The 14285-nt window shown below is 40.0% G+C and overlaps 1 protein-coding gene across 6 annotated transcripts in view; it reads left to right on the top strand.

Moving 5' to 3' along the window:
* The window catches only part of LOC122783626 (mitogen-activated protein kinase kinase kinase kinase 4-like), a 73195-nt gene that overhangs the window by 24671 nt on the left and 34239 nt on the right, over positions 1 to 14285 (top strand). For all 6 annotated transcript variants that reach the window (XM_044048383.1, XM_044048391.1, XM_044048400.1 and 3 more), the window contains exon 3: positions 7909 to 7965. In XM_044048383.1, coding sequence (XP_043904318.1) covers positions 7909 to 7965 — 57 coding nt within the window. The remainder of the gene's footprint in view (positions 1 to 7908; positions 7966 to 14285) is intronic.

The following is a 14285-nucleotide window of genomic DNA, read 5'->3' on the forward strand; positions in this document are numbered from 1 at the left end:
ATATATGCATTTGTTGACAGGCCAGCAATACTGACAAACTCTTTATGACATGCTGTAAAAAATTACCAGAAACCCAAAGGTCATTCAACCTGTAGTAAATGATCAAAAGGATCTTGAACACATTATTTGACGATCACAGTCGTACATTGTGGCACTTTTTAAATGTAGTTTATTTACCATTTCTATTGAAAATAGTATAAATTATAGAAGAACGTGCTATAAAGGCTGTAGAAAAGTGAAGTTCTGGGAACCAAAGATTGTTAGCTGGGTCAGTATTGGTCTATAATTCCATATTGATCTTCTGGTATTTGTGTGGTATGTTTATCAGTGTCGGAGCAGACACTGCTGTAGTTTTCCAGCCGGAGCTCAAGGATCAATAGAGATTTAAAATTCTTCCTCTGTGTCGCTCCCTCCAGAGTCGGGACTGTTTTCTTGGCCTACTTACACTGAGCTCCCTGTTTGTTCACTCACAGCAAAGCAGCAAACGGCACAAACTCGGCCTTTATCCCTTTAGTAAAGGATCTTTTCTGATATTGTCCCTCAAGCTTTAAATGTCACACAGTGTTTGTGTTTAAGTGTTTTTTTACAGCCTGAAGAGATCCAGGAACATCTCGACTTTGGCTGCAACTAAGGATTATTTTCATACTCCACTAATCTGGTGGTTATTTTCTCGATTAATCGATAAGTTGTTTGGTCCGCCATGGACAAAGACGAGCTCTTTACAAGTTGTCCTCCCATCTTGAGCTGTGTCAAGAACATTCTGTCCTTCAATTGAAAGGAAGTTAGTCCTGGAAAGTCCTTGAATTTGATGTCAACCAAGGTGTGTGAACCCCGGTTTGATTAAAAACTGAAGCTTTTTCATACGTAAACTTGGGAAAATTCCGACCACATTGAGGTTTCAGCAGTCAATCTGACGCTAGTCGTAACTTTCAGCAACTAGCAGAAGAAGCTACTTTTGTGGACATTTGCCTTCTCACGCACAGCTTCTTCTCTGGACAGCTGTCCTGTAAATGTCCAGTCTTTAAATCATAACTGAAAGACCCATTTCCAGTTGTTTGTCCTTGTTTACATGTTTTTTGTGCCCTGAGGTTGAAGAAAAATCCCCATTTTAACCTCAAAGTAAAGTTCCCTGATCCTCAAGCATCTCATACATGGAAGTTTCCATCTTCCACCTTCACTGTGCTGTTGTTTTTCCCTGGTTTTCAAACGTGACTCAACACAACAGTGCAAGCTCTTAGAATGAAGTGTTTGTTTGTTCATCAGCTGCCTCTGCTTGTCTGCTTCATACCATCACACTCTGTGATGTGTGAACAGTGGAAACGCTGCAGGCTCTGCACTCGAATCCAAATCTGTTACTGAATGCCTGGATGCACATACTTCATATTTGTTCATATTTGTGCAATTTTTATTTGCTTAGGAGAATCCTGTTCTCTGAGAGCGCTCTCTACTGGATCCTAAGGGGAACTACTTCAAATAGTCTATGAGACTGCAGCATGTGCTACAGCTTTCCCCCCTACATTTGAAATATAAAACATTTTATCAATGAAGACTTGTTAGTGAGACTTTTTCAAGAAATAAGAAATGTGTGTGTGTGTTCATCCTCTTTAGGACACTTTTCTGTCATAAACACTGACCTTGTCAGGGACCAGTAGTCCTCAAGGAGACCAAAACGTGGTCCTAATGAGGCAGAACCTCATTTCTGAGGAACTAGTTAAGTTTAGGTTTTAAGTTTAAATTAAGACTAGGTTAAGGTTAGGGATAAGGCTTTTTTAGACTGTCCAAATGAATGGAAGTCAACACACGGACATTTTGCCTCGTCCTCACGTTCTGTCACCTCTTAAAAGACTTAGTTTTAGGGGTAGAATTGGGTTTAAGGTAAGGGTTAGGCATTTAGTTGTGATGTGTCCTTGCTGTGAGTGCTGTACAAACGTGTGTGTGTGTGTGTTCGTTTGTTTACCAAAGCTTGCACCTGGCTTCTTGTCTTTGCCCCAAAGCTTCAGAGAGGTGCAATAAAGGCGTCCTTGTCCCAAAAAAAACTCTCTCTCTCTCTCTCTCTCTCTCTCTCTCTCTCTCTCTCTCTCTCCCTCTCTTGCACATGTCCAGATTTAGGTTAAACACACACTACTGTATGTGAGTGTATAACAGATTATTATGTGAAAGTACATATTACCTGTTTAAGTTGGAGCGTACTGTAAATATGCTGTGTGTGTGTGTTCAGGATGACTCCACTCCCCTGGCATTTCCTTGGGAGCACAGCTCCTGTATTTCCTTCATTCCTCATCCTGGTTATCTGGCCATCTTCTACACACACCTGTCATTAACATAAAGTGTCACTGGTCGTTTAACTTTCTCCTCAGTCACTAATGATTGTTGAACACTGACCTAATTTTAGCCTCTCTCCTTGACTTCACTTCTGTCTTTCTTTTTCTGGCAGCCATGTGGAAAAAGTACGGAAAGCGGATTTTCCAGATCGCGAAAGGAAAAAAATGCAGTAGAGAAAATTTGTGAAGCGTCAGTGATATTTATTAATGTTGTGGTTAAAAAATATTAACTAAACATACATTCTGTACAAGAAAATGTACATCAAACATTTTTTCAACGTAATTTATGGAGAATCTGTAAGAGAAAATTTGACCTCAAATTTTCTATTCATTTTACGTGAAATTTAAAAAAAATTCTGTCAATTCTGTCAAAGTAAATGTGTGTTTTCCATGCAAATCTCGGTAGTTAATAAGCACCTATGATAAACAGTTGGTGGTGCAATAATCCAGGTGACCACAGAGGGAGGAGAAGTAAATAAAGAAGCATCAGGACTAGCTGTTGTCTGTGATTTCCAAAAATGTTCCTGTGTTTGAAGACATTTCATGAAACTTCTAAACTTTTTAAGAACAAGAAGGAAAAAGATCATTGAGGGAAAACCTCAGTGCTTTTAGTGGATGTTCGGTTTTCAGAGCCTTTAATGTCATAAATAAATAAACTTCAGGGCCTTGAGTCTGACCTCACTGACCCTGATGAGGGAAACTCTGGATTCAACATAGACTTGACACAGTGATACAGACCATAGTAACATGGTGCTGGTCATGAGCGAGTCTGGTGATAGCAAAGTTACGTCATGTTTGAACGGAGCGTGAAGTCAGCTGCTGATCAACGACTTAGTGAAACCTCATTATCACACGTTTGGTCTATGTTTAGCTAAACTCTTGTGTTTCTTCATATGTTCTCTGAAATTAAATCTTAATTTGTTCTTGTTTGTTTCATCAACAACGAGCCGACGTTGATCTGTTGGAAATGTCCGTGTTTATCAGGTTAAAATGACGTCAGCTGTAAAAATAGAACTTGAATAGAATTTATAATTCATGTTTGTGGATTTGGTCGCGGTAGCCGGGCTGTTTCCCACTACATTATTTAGCAGCAGTGGTGCCCCCTGCTGCTAAATAATGAGCACTGCACGCATTTGTTTAGATTTCTTGTGTTTTGTTTATGTTTATCGATGCATATCAAAACAAAATGCAGGTTTTTTTTCTAAACCAGTTAACAGGGGGCGCTCTTTTGCCAAGTTAGCGTTGGATGCTTTTCATTACGCTACTTTACACGCGCGGGCTTGCTTAGAACATTGTTGTTTTTCAGATAAAACTACAACATTTATGACACTAAACGATATTCCTGTTTCTAGAACAAAAATTGTGCAAACACTTAAAGAGTCAGTTTATTATTGTGATATTTGCTTATTGTCCATATTTCGTTTGTTAATTAATCTCAGGTCATCTCGTCATCGCAGTGCTCTCAACAAAATAATCGTGTGTTTTTATAATCTGGTGCATATTCTGTTAATCCTGTGGAGACTCCACAGATTTGTCTCGCAGCTCTTTCAAACATTTTTTTAAAAACACTGTTGTTATGAAGTTAAATATTCAGTTTAGTGACTGACAGTTTGAGAAGAAGCAGATCTTATTCACGTCAGTTTCCCTCTTTAATGTGTCTTTGGTGTCCAGGTGTGTGTGTGTCCATGTGTCCATGTTTGTGTGTGTATGTGTGTGTGTCTGCATATGTCTGCGTCTCGTTCCTGAACAAAGAAACCAGAGTAGATGATGTCATCTTTCAACCATTGTGTGTGTGTGTGTGTAGTGGACTGTGAGGGGAAAAATGATGATGCAAATCTGCCTTTGTGAGGACATTTCTGTTGATTTAAAGGGTTTTTAAAGGGTTAATGCTTGGTTTAAGGATTAGAATTGTGTTTACATGAGGTTAAAGGTCAGGATTAGGCATTTAGTTGCAATGATGTTTAGATGCTACGGAATGCATTATGTCTATGAGTGTGTGTGTGTGTGTGTGTGTGTGTGTGTCGGCAGCTGGGGGGATTCTGTAATTATTACAGTCTGCGTTCTGAGGTCACCTTTCTTTCTCACTGACACACACACACAGTCTCTCACACACACACACACACAGCAACTTCATCATGAAGACGTCAGCATTGTCTCGATTCATGTAAATCACCACGAGAAGGAAAACTGTTCGAATGTTTTCCATCAGGATGAAAAATTAGAAGTAAACACTCTTTCTACAGCTGAGGACACACACACACACACACACACACACACACACCCCTTACCTTATCCTTAACCATCACAACTAAATGCCTAACTCTAAAACCAGGTCTTAATTTCTTTAAAAAATCGTGTTAAAGTTGTGTGGAGCAGCCAAAAATGTCCTCACAGAGCTAGGTTTGCTTGACCGTTGGTCAGCCTCCTAAAGACACGCGCACACACACACACACATGATTACATGTGACCTTCTCTGGAGTAGATCCTGACCTCGTTGGTGCCAGTAAATGATCGGCATTTATATCTATGATGACCACTCAAAGCTGCTCTTGCCATTCACCCATTCACTCTATCACACGCTGCCGGCACAGCCTTCACGAGCAACACATGGACTTTAAGTGTCTTGCTCAAGGGCACAACGACATGTAGACTAGAGTAGTCGGGACTCGAACCCTCCTCTTTCCAGTTACTCGCCCTACCACTCATCCACTGTCGCCCGCAATCCTCATCTTAGTCCCAAAGAGGCAGAACCTCACTGTGGTTCTGGTTAAGGTTAGCAAGCGATGGTGGCTCAGTGGTAGAGTGAGTTGTCTTTAATCTCAAAGCGTGTCGGTTCGGTTCCCGGCTCCACTAGTCTACATGCCGATGTGTCCTTGGGCAAAACACAAAACCACCCAGAAAACTGAAGTGTAAGAGCAGCTTTGAGTGAAAAAAGAACGATATAAAGACGGACCATTTATTTCCCATCATTAGAGATGAGTGTGTGAGAGTGTGTGAGAGTGTGTGTGTGTGTGTGTGTGTGTGTGTGTGTGTAGCTGTTCATTTATCAGCATCATGTCATGATGTCACTCGTGTCCATAAAGCAGATCCTATATGAAAACCCAGCCTCAGGCTCTGTGTGTGAGGGAGAGCGTGTCTGTCTGTCTGTGTGTGTGTGTGTGTGTGTGTGTGTGTGTCCAAGTGTGAAGGTTAGACAGTTGATGAAAATACCTCTCACACACACACACACACACTCTGCTGCTCCTTCAACACGTCTGTCGTCACTGAAGTGAAAGAACTTAAAATTCTTGAACGGAGATAGTGAGCAGTGAAGAGTGTGTGTGTGTGTGTCATAAACACCGACCTTGTCAGTACCGGTAGTCCTCATGGAGACCAAAACCTGGTCCTAATGAAGCAGAAACTAGTTGAGATTTAAGAACTGAGATTTGAATTGTAGTTAACGTTAAGGTAAGGGATAAGGCTTTGTTTAGTTTGTCCAAATGAATGGGCGTCTGTGAATAGCTGTGTAATCCTGTGTGTGTGCATGTTTGTGTGTGTCATGAGATACAAAAGGATGACTCAGCAGTTCTACAGTAAGATGGATGCTACAGTAAAAAGGAGGCCGATGGAGGCCAGGCGTCTGTGTGTCTGAAATCTCACTGAATGTCCCTTTTATTCTGGTTATTTTCACTCTCATGTCTGCTGTTACACTTCTGTTTGTGTTTCTTCTTCCTCGTCCTGATCCACTTCAACCAACACTGGTTTCTATATAATAGCTGCTCAGATAAGATTTTAATTTCACCTTTAATCTGCGTTAGCTTCTCTCTAAACTCTCTCACTCCCCCCCACACACACACACACACACTGAGACCAAATTCACATTTTCAGCACTACAAAGAAACGTGTTCTTTTCCATTGTTGTTACCATTTATTTTTTAAATTCAGTGCATTGTTAAGTGTTGTCCTCCCTCACCTTAACTTTCCCACAGTGAAACAACAGCAGCAGCAGAATCAGCCTTGACCTTTGCCCTCCTCGCCCACACACACACACAGGTTTCCATGACTTCAGAGGACATTGCTTTGACTCACAGACTTTTACTCTAACTTTAAAATGTAGTTGTTGAGATTGTGGGGACGTGATTTTTGTCCCCTTAAGAAAGACTTAGGTCCCTACAACGTCAGGAATACCAGACACACACACATTCTTGTGCAGCATTCTTAATGAGGACCCTTAGACTTAATGCTTTCTCTGTAGCTTCTTACTCTTACCTTTTCCATCACTGCTACATGCCTAACGCTCAACCTCATGGTTCTCAAACTGTGGCACGTGTACCACCAGTGGACAAAATGTCATCCTCACAATGATACACATATAAGAACGCACACATGTCATGTATACTTGGACAGGACATTGATTTTCACTGGTTCATACAAATTTAAAGGGCTTTTTGCAGTGTTAGGACCTGGTTTTAGGGTTAGGGTAAGGATAAGGTTTAAGTTAAGGGGTTCTTAAACTTTTAACACAATGTGCCGCCTGAGAAATGTCGTTAGATGAGACAGAACCTCATTTCGGAGGCACTGGTTCAGTTTAGGACTAAGATTTGTGTTGTTGTGATGGTTAAGGTAAGCAAAGCCTTATCCCTTACCTTAACTGCAGCCAGTTTATGACTAACCCCAACCATACCTTAACCACACTTCATATCTTTGTCTTAAACATCCTCAGATGTGAGGTTCTGCCTCATTATTAGGACCAGGTTTCTGGTCAAGGCAATGTGATGATCGTGTTTATGCCAGGAAAAAAAAAAGTCCTAAAGAGTTCACAAATACCAGAACACACACACACACACACACGCACACACACACACACACACGTCCCCTGTGGCTGAACCATCATCGCTCCAAACGATGTCGGCTCAGGTGTCGCAGTCTCGTCGCACACAAAGGAAACCTGATCATGTGACACACACACACACTCTCAGAGACACACACACACACACTCTCAGAGACAGGTTTAAATGCAAACATGATGCAGACAGATGAAGTGTGTTGTTGTTGTCGTTGTTGTTGTTGTGTTCTGAAGTCAAACCACACTGTCTGGTGTTTTTAAAAACAAACCCTGTAATGACTACAACATGACTGCTGCTGACTGACTTTGTTTTATCTACCAGGTTTAACTGTGGAGTTAAAACCTGCACTCAGGAGAACAGGTTTAGGGGAATTAGAATAGTTGTGTACTTTTTATCCACACAGAAGTGGCGCTTTTGGAAAGTTAGGTCCCAGAGGCCTGGCATATTCAGCAGTGCTCTGCTGTTAATTTCACGATGCTTTAATTAAAACATCGTTTTCATCTCAGCCCATGTTGAATCTCACTGAGCTAAACCACTAAAGCAACTACTAAGAGAAAATGTACATTCATGTTGTTTATCAATATTGGACATTGTATTAGTTACGTTAGCTATAAAAGTTCTAGTTTCTCATCAACAACAACTGACTGCAAGTCACTCTTGCATTGCTGGGATTGTGTTTATGTTGTGTTGACGTGGTTATTATGTAAATAACAATGTCAAACTTTGCTCATGTTGCTCTTCTTCTGCTTCTTCTTCTCCAGGGTCGACATGTCAAGACGGGACAGTTGGCGGCCATCAAGGTCATGGATGTCACAGAGGTCAGTCAACAACAGTTACTGTACACTTTTTAAAATCTCCTAAATCTAAATTTACCAGAAACATGATTAGATGAACATGAGTTAGCGTGATTAGAACTATGAAACCACGTTGGTTGGTTTAAGATAAAACAAATCCATGAAACTGATGAATGGGTTAGTTCTGCGTAGTCGGAACTCGTAATATTTCCAACTTGGGAAACCGGGGCAACTTCGCCAGCCCCGACATTGGGATTCCAACAAAAGCTAGCTGATTTTTCTTTTTTTTGTGATTTTTCCGACTTCTCAACTGGAATGTGATGAACTCGGAAGTGATATCATTTCCCATTATTGAATGGCATTGAATGGTTAAGCGTGATTTAATATTTTGACAAGGAGCAGCTTTCGAGATGCATTCAAAGACCCTGGTAAATTTCCTAAACTTTGCAGCATCTACAGCGCATTCCTCTCCACAGGCGACATGAAAACACAGCAGATTTGAATTTGATCCTGAGATTATTTTCACTGTATGACAGATGAAGTCAGTGCTAATGTTTTATTCAAGCGAAACAGTCGACACCAAAACAAACACACTCTCTCTCTCTCTGGCTGCTCTTATATCAAAATATCAGGCTTAAAATGACCGTTTCCAAACATCTTATTTGTCTATTTTTTTACCTTACTTGGTTAAAGTTGAGTTTGTGTTCGCAGCTCAACAGATTTTCATTTTCCTGAGAGTAGATTAGTCTTAATAAAGATTGAAAAGTGTGTGTGTGTGTGTGTGTGTGTGTGTGTGTGTGTGTGTGTGTGTGTGTGTGTGTGTGTGTGTCTGTGCGCTGCTCATTTCCACACTGTGGAGTCAAACACCCAGAGGGCAGTTTCTGTAATTGGAGCCTGTATTCCTTGGTGCATATAAATTCCTGGTAGTTTAACACAGTTTAACTGTGTCTCACTAGACAGTTGTTGTTTTTACTCTTTTGTTTGACTCACCACTGAATGATCAACTAAGTGAGACAATGACAGAAGTATTCACAGACACATATTTGCGTTCACTCGTCCGTTTCCTGCCCAGACGCCGCAGAGAGGAAGGAGTGGATCATCGAGGCTGACACTTAAAATCTTTGGGTTAACCGTTGAAGATGATTACGCTGTCTGTTTTACAGACCCACGACTCCATTCCTATATTTAAATCCCTGGCAACGGCAACGTTTATAGCAAAAATTCAACGGTTATTCGTCAAATATTCCGAATACCAGGGAAGTCCCACAAATGATAATTCAGTCAAATCACAGGAAAGTCCACAAATTTAAATTTAAGTATCTGCCGATACAATATCAGTCCGATACAGTCATCTTAGACCTTTTTTTTTATCCGTCTGATATCCCATTCAGTGGTTTTGACCAGGACTAATTCCTATACTGGCTATTATATTGGCTTATCCCTCATAAACATCATTGCATAATCTACTTTAAGTGTTAAATAAATAGGTAATCTGTGACATGTTGATATCTGTATCTCTGTTTTTACCCCATTGGTTAGAGCTGAAGCTATAAAAATTAGGAATGGCACGATACCACTTTTTCTATTCTGATACCAATACCACAAATTTAAGGGGGATCAGTCAGATGCAGTCATTTTAGACCTTTTTTATATTCGTCTGATATACCATCTATTGATTTTGACTGGGGCCAATTCCAATACTGGGTATTATGTTGGCTAATCCCTAATAAAATCCATCAAATAATCTACTTAAAGTGATAAAGTGCTGATATATCGGGAGTGCTTGGGCCGATTACCAATACCGATATACAGTATACATATATGTATATATGTATATATATATCTATATATCGGTAATCATTATCGTCATTATTCATATCAGCAGATCTTGGTGTGTTTGCTGATTTCCGACAAAACATTTTAAAGCCAATATCTGCCTCTACCGATATATTGTGGATCCCTATATCTGTCCAATATTTGATCCAGTGATTTTGACCTGTACCAGTTTAAGATACTTATGGACTAATCTTTAATAATAATAATAAAATAATCAACTCTACGTCCTATTCTTAAGACTTGTTGTGTGAAATAAGTAGAGAATCTATGATTATTAGGCAGGAGGAACTGTGGAACTGAGGAACACTGTGTATATATATATGTATCGGCTATTAGCCCTAGCACTCCACAACCTGTGTGAAATCATGCAGTTGAACAAAGAAAGGAAGCAAGTGAGTGGTGGGAAAATGTGTGGGTGTTATGATGCTGAATCATGCCGATTGTAGCCGCTTGTCATTCAATATTGATTAGTCATGATTAATTCATTTCCCCGCCTTTAAGACCACGTCATGGTGTGTGGGAGAGTTTGGAGAATCTGTTAAAAAAAAGTAAATAGCTTCAAATGACAAATAATCCAGGAATTCAGATTGACCTGACATGAGCTGTCACTGGCAGAGAAGAGAACAAGACAGGTTTAACAAAAAAAGGTAATCTGAGATTGGGGAGTGAGCCTGCGGGCACACATCTCTATTTCCAGCTGTGGAGATTAAAACAAGAGGCAGAATCTGGACACACACACACACACACACACACACATTCAAAACATGACGGTTCGTTTTTTTCCTTAAACAAACAAAGTCAAAGTCAGTCCGTCTGGACGTTCACCAGCGGTGACGGTTGAGAAGAGGAAGTCGTTTAGCGATGGAAAAACTTGAGATTTGAAAACACACTCACTCACTCACACGTTCACGTGTCACAAAACTCTGCTCTATGTGTGTGTGTGTGTGTTTTTGTGTCGTATGTGTGCGTGACCACTCTGGTGTCTGTGTCCATGTGTGCTCTGACCCACATACCACTTCCTGTTCCATATCCAGAGCAGCAGAGAACACACACACACACACACACACACACCCGGAGGACGTGGGGGAGAAGTGCACGTGTTGCCGGGGTTTTTTTTTTTGGCTGCGTATCAGCTGTAAATTACGATCATAATCTGGCAACATTAAACTTACATGTGGTGATATAAATCACTTTAATGTTACCGTTACTGCTGTGTTGATTTGAAAGCCTGATTTATGTCCGCTGTGTCGAGGCTACACTGTAAAATAAATAAAATAAAGTAGTGTAACAGTGTATTTTTAGTTGTTTAAACCACATGTTTTATAATGTTTGGTTTGATTTGAGTTATTTTTCTGCCACTCAAGTTTGACAACTTGTTGCTTTGTCTTTGTTTTTACAAGAAACTTTTCATGATGTTATTTAAAAAAAAATGTACAGTTAAAATCCAATCTAAAACTTTTTAAGAATTTAAGTACAAAAGCAGATAATGAGCAAATAAGAGCTGTAAAGATCATTTAAATAATCTAGTTTTATCTAAATGTATTTATCCTAATCTGATCTAATCTCATCTCTAGTTTAATCTATTCTCATCCAACCTAATGTTATTTTATATCCATTTTATTTTGTCCTAATATAATCTAATCTAATCCAATATAGTCTTTTGTCTTCTAAAATATTCTAATATCGCATAGTATTTTCTCTTAGTCTACTCAATCACATTTTTCTTATCTAAATTTATCCTAATCTAATTTAATCCTAATTGAATCATTTAAAACAACAAAGCTTTTCTTTTTGTTAGGGATTTAGCCTTTTTTCTGTTACAATGAGAACACGGAAAGTAGATTTATTAAAATCAACAGATTAAATAATATAGATTAAAAAAATACCTGGAATTGACAAAATAATATATAAAAAAGTCACTTTATATAACATAACTTTTCGTTTTAATTTAAACTATTTCTGTTACAGCAGAATTTAACCATATTTATAGTCGACCTTTTTGTTTCTGACACATAAGTATCCTTCATTTAAAAGAAATAAAGACATTTTCCTGACTTTAAGGTAATAATAAGTGTATTTTAGTAGATTATCACACTGTTAAGTTTTGAGTAATTCAACAGTGAGACACTGGACAAGGGGAATAAACGAGAGTTGTTTTTTCTGAGGAGGTTCATCTGAGGAGCACTGGGATTACGGGGGAGGGAGGGAGGAGCTGTCACTGCCAGCATACGTCTCTCTTCACCTCCGCTGCTCACATCCATCTTTTCACATCTCTTCTTGCACTTATCCAATTTCTTATCCAAGTTCTCGTCCCGTCGTTGCTGTAAGCGTCGGCAGTCGTCTGTGTTTTCTTTGTAAAACGAGAGAAGTGAGGTCATCGTTATCCTCGTTTTGGAGATTTGACAGAAAAAGGAAGGAAGGAAGGAAGGAAGGAAGGAAGGAGCGAGCGAGTGAGCGAGTGAGATAGCAGTGAGAGAGAAATGTAGCTGCAGGAGACTTCTTCTGCCGTCTGCAGGAGTCTCTCATCACTGCTGTAATCCCGTGGGCATTCAGCAGGAAAAAGAAAATCGATCTTGATTAGTTGAAAAACTCTGCGGCAGAGCGTCTATGTTTCACCGCTCCCGGGGGAAGGAAAGGCTTTTTTTTGATTCCTTCTACATTATGAAACATCTCTATTTGTCCGTCTCTGTGTCCTCACACCGTCCCCGTCCACTCTGAGGTGTGAAAAGCAGGGCGGTATAAATAGTACGTTTGTCCTGATGAATGAGAGAAATCCCTCATAAAAACTGCTTTACAAACCAACGCAGAGACACAAACTTCTGCAGTTATTGAACATTTTAACTGCGTTAGCTGTTTAGACATGTTATGATTCAAGTCGTAGTGCCATACACTCTGCTCCAGGTCGTGATAGAATCAAATAGGTTGTGATTTATGCTCCATTGACATCGGAATTTACATGTGAATTTTTGAGAAACTTCATAGGTGTTCCAGTTGAGAAGTTCCCAGATACAAACGTGCCTCAGCTAGACATTGTCAGCGATACCAGTCGATAGCGGTGCTCTACAGCGCCGTAGCGCCATGTTTACGGTTAAAAGAAATAAACAGTACTATGTGTACGAGTTTTTAATGTGGAACAAATATGACGGAAGTGCTATTCACGGTGAAAGAAGAGTTGAAACCTGGGACCTGGGAAAGTCCCGACAACAAATGGAATAGAGCTGCAACTAATGATTTTTTTCATACTCGATTGATCTGTCGAGTATTTTCTCGATTAATCGAGTAATCATTTGGTCCAGGTTCCTTGTGCAGAAGGTTCTTGACTCCTTCCTGGGAGATGTTTATAACATTGATGATCTGATTAACAGTCAAACATCTGCCGTCAACACTGTCCATGTTTTCTTGGACGTCCAGACCTTGGGTCATCTTCAAGGTTCTTCCCACCCCCTCTTGAATTCACATGTCCACTATTGCACAGCTGATAAAGCTGGAGCATCAGCCCCTAATGTAGCAACCATGTCAGCATGAATTTCCTTGGAGGTTAAACCCTTCTGCTACAAACCAAAATGATTCAGTTTTCACCATTATATAATAGATTAATAATCTATTGCTGTGTGACACAGTTCATGCTAATGCTAACGTTTCCAAAAAGGAACTAAAACATACGTTTTGTGATTTTTGAGGTTTTCCAAAATTAGCATTTTAGGGCTCCCCAAACACCTGTTCCACATGGACAAAAAGCCGATATGATACAAACACCTTTTTTCTTATGTGTATGGACTCTCATATAAAAGTGAATGTGCGTAAATAGCTGCTAGTAATTATTTCCACTCCTATAACACACGTTGAAGTTGAAGCAGAGATGCTAGGCAGAATTAGCCGTTATGCTATAGACGGTAAATGACAGTATTCTGTTGGGGTGGAGCTTTGACAAGAGGAAATTGGCATATTTTTCAAATGGTAGCTTGCTATTGCAAGCTCACATATCCTTTGTCTTTTTTAAAACGTGCATTTGTTGTCTTTGATTCTCCACAAACCAGAAATGACACACACTCACATAGAAAGTTTAGCACAACAACTCAATCATAAAGCCAATAGTTTTGAGCAGCGACAGAAGATAAGGTCTGAGGCTTCTTCTGATACAACACTCAATGTTGAAAACATATTCCTGGTCGCCTGTTAGAGACACCGTGACCTCCCTCGACCTCCATCAGCGTCTCCCTCCTACTCCTGCTTCCATTTTTCCATTATGTTTCCACTTTGCGGCTCCGCTCACATTGTGTGCAGCAGCAGCAACATGGCTGCCACTGAGTCTCCCCACCATTTCATACCCAGGAATGATAATGAGTAGCTTCAGGACGCCTTGTTTTGAGTGACTGACTGTGAATTTATGGTTCAGGAAAAGTGAAACAGACAGACAGAGAAGGATAAGATGCATGGACATGGGTCTGAAAAGTCATTACAGGAGATGATGATGATGATGGAAAGTGATGGTGCAAGGACGAGAGGGA

This window comes from Solea senegalensis, linkage group LG2, assembly GCF_019176455.1.
Source record: "Solea senegalensis isolate Sse05_10M linkage group LG2, IFAPA_SoseM_1, whole genome shotgun sequence".
Taxonomy (NCBI): Eukaryota; Metazoa; Chordata; class Actinopteri; order Pleuronectiformes; family Soleidae; genus Solea; species Solea senegalensis.